This window comes from Micropterus dolomieu, linkage group LG06 (genome assembly GCF_021292245.1).
Source record: "Micropterus dolomieu isolate WLL.071019.BEF.003 ecotype Adirondacks linkage group LG06, ASM2129224v1, whole genome shotgun sequence".
NCBI lineage: Eukaryota > Metazoa > Chordata > Actinopteri > Centrarchiformes > Centrarchidae > Micropterus > Micropterus dolomieu.
In genome coordinates, this window is record NC_060155.1 from 4619095 (window position 1) to 4630555 (window position 11461).

The following is an 11461-nucleotide window of genomic DNA, read 5'->3' on the forward strand; positions in this document are numbered from 1 at the left end:
TTAACGTCGAAGAGTCTCTGGGTGGAGCAAGAGGATTCACTCATACCTACTTCCGTGTTCGCTATGCGAGGAATGCACGACCAGAGAGAGGCCAGTGTCTCCTTCTTAGTATTTTAAATGGACAATAAGTCAGACGTTTCCTGCTCAATGTTTTCCGGCACAAACGTTTGCTGTATATGGAAATGGTTTGAAATGGAGGCCTTACTGCCCTGGTAGCTACTCTGTTTTGGACCAAACCACATTGATTAAATAGCCTATAGCCCTAGTCATGGGGTCGGCCTAAATAAAGTTAAACTCAGCAACATGTATGCTTATCGCTAAAAATGACTTAATTCAGATTTCTGTGGGACAGAAAAATAGAGCTATGAATATTAGCCTAAGAGATATTACGTGAAATAATGTTAAAACAACAACAACAACAATGTTTTATAGCATGTGTATAAAACTAAAGGTGGGACATTTTATAGCTTAATTTCAACAGTTTAAACAGTGAAACATTATCCAACTATGTCATTAAACTAGCAATTTTCAACATGTTTCAGTGTTTTACTGTGGTCAGCCATATGTTTACAGACCAGAGTAATGATGCCATCTACTGGCTGAAACAAACAATAACACCTACATAGCAGACAGCATCAATTTATCCTAACGTTCAGAGCAATGTTACATTTTATTTAAGCATTTTAAACAGGAACAAGTGTGTAAGTAGAATAAGCCTATATATCAGTCTCAATGACATTACAAGCAGCAACGAGTGCAAAGTTCATAGGCTAACTAACACCACACCCCATTCTGAAAATAAAGTATTATCTACTTCCACATGCATATTTGTAATACTTGACAATGAAAGAGTCCTGGATCTGGATTTACTCCTGAAGAATGCTTGATATCCTTGAACACTACAGCGTTTTAAAGAATGTCTCTGTGGGTAACAAACCAATACTAAATTCCTTGATTTTTACCCTTAGAAAATATATAGTAAAGTTTCTATATTAAAAGAGCTTGCAAAAGTAGAGTTGTTGAGGGACGGTTTGTGTCATCTAGTCTTTAACCGGTAAATGCCAGCTGACATCCTCATCAGCATCACTGAATAAAAAAAAGAAGTCAATTTCAAGTTCCAGAAGACATCCAAGATGACTATGTTGTGATTTTAAAACTACATTACATACAGGTAACAAAATATTCCAAATGTTTTTCTAATGTAATGCTTTCTATGTCCCATTTCATTCTGATACAAAGGTGTGTACAGTACTGTGGGTGTGCTGTAGATTCTGTTCTGTAGATCAGACTCCTGCTGACCCAGGAGCCACCATCTGTCCTCCTGCGTGCCAGGAGAGGTCGTACTGTTCAAACACTGCCTCTGCTGTTATCAAAGGGCACTGCTCTGCATGGCTGAGTCCCTCCTTTAATCTTCCACAGTGGGACGAAAAAGCACCTAATTCAGCAAGCACCAGAACTGAATGAGGTGTTTTTTGAGTGCTGTGTTTATGTAAAGTGCAAGAGTATAATATACACAGGTTGCAGTATTTTGTACATTTAAAAATGATCGAATTTATAGCAGTTTTAGATATATGTAGAGACAAATGTCCCTTTTCTTTTTTTTAAAGGTAGATAATGATACACTCATTATCTACCTTTAAGAAAAAGAAAACCCATCCAGAAATGCAATAAAGAAAAATCAGCAATATCATTTTTCATGTTGTTTCCCATTTCTCCTTCTATTCTCTGGTCGTTTGTCCTACAGTTTCTTCCGCATCTTCGTCATCCTCCTTCTTCCTCCTCCTTCCCTCCTCCTTTATCTCCTTGGCCTGTCCTGTGGTTAGAGGATGGAGGCTCCAGATGGTCGAGTACCAGCAGCAGAAGGGGGACCCTCAGGGGGCACAAAGGCCTGACAGCAGGGAGCCAAATATGACTGGGGCCAGACAGCTCTTTAGCACAAAATTAGGCTGGGATGAACGCGTAACACAATTACATGCTGATAATACCATCAAAGAGGTATTTGGCGTCCGTTGTGGCTGTTGCAGCTTAACTGGCCTAATTTGTTTAATTTCACAGTCCTTTCAGGCAAGTTGAAGATAAAAATTTCTCAGAGGTCAAGCTTCTATAACTTTCCATTTTCATTGCCAACAAACTGATGTTATGGGTCAGCTCAAGAGATAATTCCGCACAAAGCAGCTGTGAGGATATAATGATCTGACTGCTGCATTTCTTGTAGTATGACTTCCGAGATTAAAACATCAACATTAAAATGTCTGCAGTAAATGTTCGTGTCTCAGAGCATGTAGCGTGTAGGAGGCTGCAGATAATGTGTCCAAGGACTTTTGTAGCCATTTTTTTAGGCTGTTGTCCCTCAGGGTTCCTGGCTCAGATAGCCAACATGTTTGTTGTGTCTTTTAGTTTTATTTATTTTACCAGGCAATTGAATTAATACCAGATTCTTATTTACAATGACGGGTTGCCAAGGTCTCGTCCCAAAACCATCCACACAAAGAACTTAAGTACTTAAACTGTTTATGATTAAATTGAATAAGAAGCAGTTATACACTAAATCTCGTCTACTCTTTGCGAGAAGGTTGTGTTAAATGAGGGTTGGAAATCCTAGCCAAGAGGTTTAAATCCCAGTCAAACTGTCCACTGTGCACCACAAGATGTCGCTACTGATTCAGATATGATGCTTTGCCAAACACGAATGTCATATCTGACTGGTGGATGTTCATGTTAACATGTTGTTGTTTCACTGTTGTTTTACGGCTTCTCAAACCAGTGCTGCAACATTTACAGACAGTCCTGTCCGTACTCAGGGAGCTCAGCAGGTTTGTTCAAATATAATGTTGTCTGCAACTCTCTCTGGACTTCCTTTAGACTTTGTACTACTCACATGTTCATTTCTCTTTTTTTTGCTTTTATGAGGTTAAAAATGTGGTTCATTATTTTTTTACAAAATGGCTTGGTGATCTCTATGAGGAGTCATTCATTGGATTTCCAATTCTTGAAACCCACGAATCAAAACTGCTGATTACACAAATACCATAATAATGTAAAATAAGATGTAAGTGATTATTCCAGGGGTTATTCAGCACTGCACACACTCTGTGATCATATATAAGAATTTTACTCTAAGCAAGAGTTATGTATTCTCTGAGTCTGAGTCTGAATCTGAGTTATGCTGTTGTATTGAAACTTTTGTTTGCATATTTCAGTTTTACTGATTGCAATCAGCTGGCAAACCTGAAATGTTTTCGGCGACACCTACCTGCCCCTGGTGAAGGCTTTAAAGTAAACCCAACAGTTTGAACATGGAAATTTGCCTATGTCTTATTACTGGGAGTAAATCTGCTCTTGTATGTCCCTAATGTTGGTGGATCTTATTGTTGCTGTTGTTTTGCGTATTTAAACTGACAAGAAAAATGTGTTACACATTACTGGGCAACATTCTGATCATCTAAGACTATGAACTGATCCCAAAAGTAAATCTCCTTCATTCAACTTAAATATTATCATATTAAAAATTGTGTCCAAAGAGCCCAAATGCCGCGCTTGGTGGCTGTCGACTTCTGTTCCAAGTACCTTATACATAGTGAGTGTGAAAGTTCATTCCTGACCTAAGAAACAGTAGTTTGACAGAGACACATCTCATGGTCCTCCAAAGTTATTGGAGTTTCTGTATATTGTATAGTTTTTGCAGTTGAGATGCAGTTGAAAGCTATAGAAAAAGACAGTAAGTGGCTTCTTTTGGTGAAACACAAAATGTTTCTCACAAAAAATGATTGTTAGTCATTATTCTTTCATTATTACTATATAAGATTTTATCTTACACAGCTTTAGGGTCACTTTACAATCAAGATGTCACTTCTCATCTTGGAGTAAAACATTTAATAAATTGTGTCTTTTTCATCACTGTTGCTTGTAAAAGTACGTTCTACTGGTGGACTGTAAGTAGCCAGAAAGACGGCTGTTCGGCAAATGTCTCAAAATGTAAAGTCTGTTGTAATGCTACAACACCTACAATAGTCCCAGTCACTAAAAAATAGCCCATTTATTATTTTTCAACCTACCAGTGTGATTGCACATTTCTTACCTTTTGTGAAAACCACCATGAACATGTGCTCATATTTTTCCAAAGTTGAGGCTGTGTACTTCGTTGTAACAGCTGCTGAGGCTGTGGCTGGTGGCCTGTAAACGCTCCAGCTGTGTTAAGAGTTAAAACAGTCTCCCAGATGCATGCTGGCACTATAAGGTAGAGCACTCCAGTTTAACCATTGCCCATGCAAACCACACACACACACACACTTTCCACATTCTTGAAATTCATTGGCTCGCCTCTCTTTTCATGTTCTCACTAAATGTTGTGTTGCAGCCATTTTTGGCCTTACGGGCACAATAACCTACGATCTTCAATCAGGAGGCAGAGCAGTGATGTCTCACTGCACACTGTAAACATGTATCTGTCTTTTTTGTTCATCTTTAATAGTGAAAGACATACCTTTCCTAAAAATGTAATCAGATGGAACTAAATGTGAAAGCTGACACAGAGCAATTCTTTTTTTGGTCAAGCAGGCACAATATGAAAGATGATTCACTGGCTCAGCTGGATGTTTTTAACAGTAGTCCGGTCCCTTTGGTACAGACGTGTTCAGTGGGACAAGTCCACGTGGTCCATGTGTCTAGGAGCAGCTGTTCCTAAAAGCTCTCCAGATGGATTTGGACTGCTTTTCATTTGGGGGTTTGGTTCATTTTCAGAGCTGGTTGGAACGATAGACTGAAATAGGAAAGGAGCAGGTGCACATGAAGCCCTGTTGCTTTTAACAAGTGATGATTATATCATTAAGTGCAATATATATATATATATATATATATATATATATATATATATATATATATATCGTAATTCCTAATTCTAACCTTAAATCTCAACTCAAGTCTTTAAACATTACACCAGTCCACCAAGACAAATGTCTTCACTTTGTATTCTTGTGATGACACATTATATGCTGCAGTAGCTGTAATCTACCTTTATTTTTAAATCAGTGTATTGGTTTTAAAATTATTTTAACCACTGCTATCCTCTGTGAGGTGTGAGTACAGCATTGCTCCCCTGCGCGCCAAACATTACCTATCCTGACCACAGCGGGGGACAGACTGCAGCTGTGGCCTTCCCTGCTCATCTGATGCCTTCACGTTCCCCTCGTAAACGTTACCTTCAGAAGCGTTTGTCTTGTTTCAAAGTTGTCCCTGATGTTTAATTTATATCTTCTGTTAAGTTATCTAGGCTTCAATGCATCTTCTGTGGCCGTGTGATTTACCTAAATACTTACTGCTCCGTTCTCTCTTTAGCACTAAGGGACAATGTTTTCTATATCCACAGCTTGAGACAACTGTATACATTAAATTGAGATTAGAGATACAACCATTAATAATTTACAGATTCCCAGTAAGAAAACATCGCCTATTAAATTATATTAAATTACGCTATCTGTCCCTTAAATCCCACACCTCTGTTGATCCACCATTCCTACTTTCCATTTTTATATCCCAACCATTGAATTTGGTCACCAAACAACCGGGGAACTGAACGCTCCTCGATTGTGTTACATTACTATTAAACATGTTTATGTTTTTTTATTGCTCCTGGTCACACTGACAAAAACTATTAACTCCAATTTAAATAGATTTAGTACTTGTCTTTGTCGTCCATTCTGAAGTCACACAGAAGTCCGGATACCAACATTCCCGAACGCACCACGTGAACGAGCATTAGCTCAGCAGGGAGGGAGAGAGACAGGGATTGGGATCGAGAGAGTGAAGGAAGGAGAGAGAGAAGCTAAACAGGTGGTCTGAAAACACACAGAAAACAATGTCGCCCGGCGGGGAGAAGCGGAAAGAGCTCTAGTCCTCGCTTTTATAAAGGAATACTGAGGCAGCTGCGGAGCCGAACAAACAAAAACCCATGCACCTTTTTTATTTTCACTCGGATTCCTCCTCCTCCTCCTCCTCTCCTCGGTTTTACTCCGAGTCTGGGCAAGATCTCGGATACTGAACCATGAAAGTCACGGTGTGTTTTGGCAGGACCCGGGTGGTGGTGCCGTGCGGGGATGGAAATATCAAAGTCCACACACTCATCCAGCAGGCTGTCATGAGATATAAGAAGGCTATCGCCAAGGTAAGCGGCTGCTACTTTGTTTTCTTGCGGCTTTTGTTTTCCTGGAAACAATGTCGCTACGTCCCGTTGGGCTCCGCAGGCGCACTCAATATGGCGCAAACTTGGAAGAAATGCAGCGAGGAGGGAAAGTGGTGCCTGTTTCTGCTGTCTGGTGCTGCTGTGTTCAGTTAATGAGCTCACACACGCCGCATGTGCGTGTTACTCGCCGTGCGTTGCTGCTTTCAAAGAAAGGCGCACCGCCATTGTGGTTCTTGTGTTTGGAAACCCGCAAAACTTCCTCTGGGATTGTAGCTGTGGCACTAAACAAAGTGGTCAGTTGCAGCATAAAAACAGGCGCTTCCAACACATTTCTGCTCAAACGCACGTTTTTAGACTTGAGTAACCCAGTTGTAAGACCTCAGTTGATGCCTCTGAAAGTTGCCAGCAGAGATTAGCCTACTGGCAAGTTAGCCAGCAGGCTGCAAAAGTAGGACTGCAGTCTGAGGCGGTTAGGCTTCAGTGCAGGGAGATGCAATTAGAAACAGGAAAGTTCTTAGTCTATACTCTGTTTAAAGCGGTCTATCAACACAAAACATGAAAAGCTCCTTATTATTCAACTTACAATGAGCTCATTGTGGTGGCAGGAAGGGTGAGCTGGAGTATGAGGGGAAAGAGAGATGAGGAGAGTTCAGGTTAGTCCTGATCAGTGATGAAAATGCAAGAGGAGGGAAGAGCAGGAACACATGGTATTTTGATAAGTTAGGTGTATAGTCTTGGACTAAGACTTTTCAGAGAACAAGCTCCAGCTGACCGGTGGAGGCATGGACCTGACACATAAATCAGAGATAAACGTGAACCTAAGAAAGCCTGTGGCAAAATGTTGGGGTAGCAGCAGATAACCTGTGAACTAGCTCTGTGCTTTAAGCGCTATCTGGCTAGATCAGGTAAGATGAGAAGCATTAAGCTAGAAATGTTATGTTCCCTTACTTTACCTTTAGTCCACCCAATTTGAAATTGTTTTTGTTATAAACATCATGATAAAATTCATTTAGTACGTATCCTCTGTATGTGTTAAAACCAAAATATGGCTCAATGCCACTCTACTATAATCAAAGTTTATGGAAACTGTGAAAACAGTCAATTTTGGTATAGGAATAAATTCCCAGTTGGTAATTTGGTTTATTGTCCAGCCTTTGTTTAAGGTACAAATATATTACAGCAGCTACTTAGGTTTTATGAATAATTAACTTTTTTCGCTTCCATGTGCTAAGTTTAAGGCAGTCTCTTTTTCTATGTAATGATAGTGACCTAGAAGTCATACTGTATCCTCCTCTCCTTTTGAATAATTCAGTGTGAGCAGGCAGAGGAGTGCTGGAGAATATCTCTGTGCAGTTGAGAGGTAGGTAAAGAGCTGCTGAACTACTCTCTCCACCGTGCTTGATGCCCGGTCTTATTTGACTTGATGCAAATCGTTGTAATCTTGAACCAGTGAAATTGCAGAGTTTCTTGAAAGTAGCTTTCTGAGAAAAAGCTAAGTCTAGTAAAATGGTTTCATGACACGAAACAGTCAATCACTGTCTTTAGTTTCCCCCTGAAAGAAGTAAATGTAGGTGATCAGTTGAAATGTAAAAAAACAAACAAAAAATATGTAAAAAATTGATTGGAAACAGATTTTGACAGGTATTGCGGGATAAGAGACACTGGTACGCAGGATGATCACTGCTGTAATCGCAGAACTATGAAGTGTCCATCGTCATGTGTGTCCAATTCAAAGAGACTGGAGTGTAACAGAGCTTTTCACTTTGACCTTCCATGTGGATGTGAAGTTTTAAACATGCTGCAGTGCTGAGGAACATGCAACAGAGATATAACTAAATATCATATCCATGGGACGATTAGATATATTCCAGCTTATAAAAGGGACCCCACTCTTACTTAATTGACGATTGAAACTTAAATCCCGACAAATTCCAACACTACGAGAGACTGCACCCTCTGAGTTTTAGCAAATTTCAGAGATATTAACTTTAAATTTACAATGTGACTGTGTACAGTTCATATCAGAAATTATGGAGGGTATGGACAAAATCTTCAACCACATCACATCATTTTGTTGAGAGTAATTAAGTGCATTAACTCAACTGTACTTTACTTGAGTATTTTCTTTTCATGCCACTTTCTATTTACTTCACTACATCTCAGAGGGAGATATTGTACTTTTTACTTCACCGCATTTATCTGACAGCTTCAGTTACTTTACAAATTAAGATTTTTACACACAAAACATATGAAGAGTTTAAAAAATATGATGTTTTGTTATAAAATAAACTGCCCAACAGCTTATGTAAGTACTGCTCGTACATTAGTTGATAATCGTTTAGTTTATCGTCATTTTATTTCTCATGTAGAACAGTTGGTGGTTCCGGCTTCACAAATATATGAAGCTCTGCAGTCGAGACATTTTGCCTTACGCATTGAGTACTTTTAATTCTTCAAATACATTTTCCCGATTATACTTACATACTTTTACTTAAATACCACAGTAGCACAGTCATAAAGATTTGTAAGACAGCATTTAAGATATACTTAAATATTACAATTAGGGCTGCAGCTAACAATGACCCGAACCCCTGGTAACGGATCAGCTGTGCACGTTTATAGGTGATACATATTTATTAGTCCTTTCAGAAATTCATAGTGTGTCATACAGCAAACATCAGACCAACAACCAGACAGCTGCTTTACCAACACAAACATCACCCGAGTGCTATACAAGTTATACTAGGCTTGTGCAGACTACACGACTTTCAGCGTCGGCTGATGGCCGTGCTGGTCACACTACACAACTTGCCGTCTTGTGACGGGAGTCTTGAAGTCGTTGTGGCGTTCACACTACGTGACTGATCGGTGACAGGGGGTCACACACATTACAGGAGCTGACAGCGGCTGTGTCACCCGATGCTGGTCTCCAAACCACGTTTTGTCAAGAAAACACACGTGAAATGTGAAACGGGAAATGAGCGATCCTGCATGTGAAACAGCTGTTTGTTATTATAAAGATAGCAATTATAAAGACAAAGAATCTGGGAGAAAGGATGGATTAGTACTCGCAGGTAGCAGGGTTTGTCTGAGCTACAGAGGGGAGTTAAAAGGTGCAGCTCCCCGACACCCAGTTAACTCCTGACTGTGAGGTTACAGTTACAGTTAAATGCGGTGTGGTCCGCTGGCAGAACACCGGCTGCTTTCCGATAAGGCGCTGTCGTGCTGTTGCTGAGGCGACACAAGTTTCGTTTTACGGTGGACGGATGGTGACATCACAGAGTTGCTGTTTTCTTTAGCTTGAAATAATCCCAGACTTTGGACACTTTCTTCTTTGTCCCTTGCTATTTTCTCTCTCTTCCTCCACTTTGCAAACAGCTCCATCATAATCATATCGTGTTCACAGTGCAAGAGCGATGTGCGACAGTAATAAATGTCCGTGCGAAACAGTGGGCTTTTCCAAAGCGTGTATATGTGATGCATGAGATGCGATCGGGTTGAGTTATATGGATTAAAGGAAGCCTTGATGCAAAGAATTTGCATCGATGCATTTTAGTAATTAGTTGAGGTCAGAATTGCAACTGGCTAGATAACTGTTGTCTGTCTTTAAAGTTTTAATCAAAATTTTGGAAAAGGCAATTGGCTGGAAAACCCACCTGTGCTGCTGTTTAATGCAGAGGCTGGATTGTGCCTGTGTGCTGGGAATGAGGCCACACATTCAGTTCTCATTCTGTATTATCCAAGCTTTGATCTAAAATATTAAAACCATAAACCTGGACCTCCTCATGAACTCCTCACCCACAACAAAACAAAACACGCCCTCGTCATTTAATCACCTCAGATCTGCGTTTCGTCCCACCCAGCCTACATTTCACCTGACTAAGGTCGGGCATTGTCATGTTTCATGTGTGGGGAGCGTCTGCGAAAGTCTTTGGGTCACAGATGTTGTGTTGAAGATCACAGCTTTTTTTGGTCAGCCCGTTTTTAATAAGAGGCCTGACTTTAGGTTGGTTTTCCTGTTTTTAGTGTTTGTATGGACCTTCTTCTAACTTCCCCTGTCATTAGAGAGGAATGCTTCCTGCAGAAAAGAAAAACAAAACAAAAAACAGTCCACTTCTGAGGGCCCTTAAACCATCTCATAAATTTGGAATTAGAAAGATGAGGACGCTGGACTGACTGGACTTGAGACTACCAGCTTCAAGGTCTCTGAACGTTTTGAAAAGTGAAACGGTGTCCTATTATCCTCCTCGCCTCTTTTTCCTTCCACAGATCATAGGGTAGTTTCTCACTAATGTTCACCCATTTGACTAAGTGTGGCAAGCGTTTAAAATGACACCCTTCACTGGAAAACCGTCTGGTGGTTTAACGCTCCAAACCCTCAAGTGACATAAGCCCTGGCACGTCAGAAGAACCAAGAGATTTGTCTCTTTTTGACTCTTCCAAACGCTCGGAAACCTCCGGGGGATATCTGGTGTCTGGGTTGTTGTGTTCACACCAGTATACGCCGGATTTCCATTCACAGCTTCACACTGTTAGAGTTTCCTCCGGTGGACTCCATTGTCTACAAACTTGACCGTTAAGGCAGACAGATTTAACATGACTTGGACCTGTTGCAGACAATAGGAGCAGGTGTCTGCTGTCTGTCTGTAAGTGGGGTTTTTTTTCCGGAAAGATGCAGTTAAAAATAGTTGTACTTAATTAATAGCGCTGCACGATTTGGAGAAGATTGAGATTCGATTATAATGGTACAATGAGTCTACTTGCTTAATTGTCAAGAAAAATACAATTACAATACATTGCAATTAGATTAATCGTGCAGCAATATTAATTAATCTAACTTTTGGGTTCTGATGAACCCATTAGAGCTGCAACACAGATTTATTTTCATTGTTGACTTTCAATATTTTTCCATATTTTGGCTGTTTAAAAAAATGTTGAATATTGTGAAGAATCACTATTATTAATCATTATTGCTAGAGCCCAATAACGTCTGGGGATTTTTCCTGTCCGAAATCTGAAAGTGGGGGTGGCGATGGCCCAACGGATAAGACCATGCCTTTTTTATTTTTATTTATTTATTTTTTTTAAGAATGGAATCTTGGACTAAAATTTTTAATGGGTGCTTTGTAGGAAACCAGTGGAAAATAATTCAGTTTTTAGTTTGCGTCATGAACAAGTATTTCACAAAAAAAAAATATATATTTTTATTGTTTGTTAGATAATGAGATGAGGTTACATTTTAGGGCATATCTCGAGGGAAAATGTATTTAGATTGTGTCAAAC

The 11461-nt window shown here is 39.9% G+C and overlaps 1 protein-coding gene across 7 annotated transcripts in view; it reads left to right on the forward strand.

Annotated features, from left to right (window-relative positions):
* Positions 1-5799: 5799 nt before the first annotated feature.
* The window catches only part of LOC123971976 (partitioning defective 3 homolog), a 291948-nt gene continuing 286286 nt past the window's right edge, over positions 5800-11461 (forward strand). For 4 of the 7 annotated variants that reach the window (XM_046051121.1, XM_046051125.1, XM_046051126.1 and 1 more), the window contains exon 1: positions 5801-6160. In XM_046051121.1, the coding sequence (XP_045907077.1) occupies positions 6041-6160 (120 nt within the window). In that variant the 5' untranslated portion in view covers positions 5801-6040. Of the gene's footprint in view, positions 6161-11461 lie in introns of all 7 variants that reach the window. The other 3 variants (XM_046051123.1, XM_046051122.1, XM_046051124.1) reach the window with 1 other exon arrangement.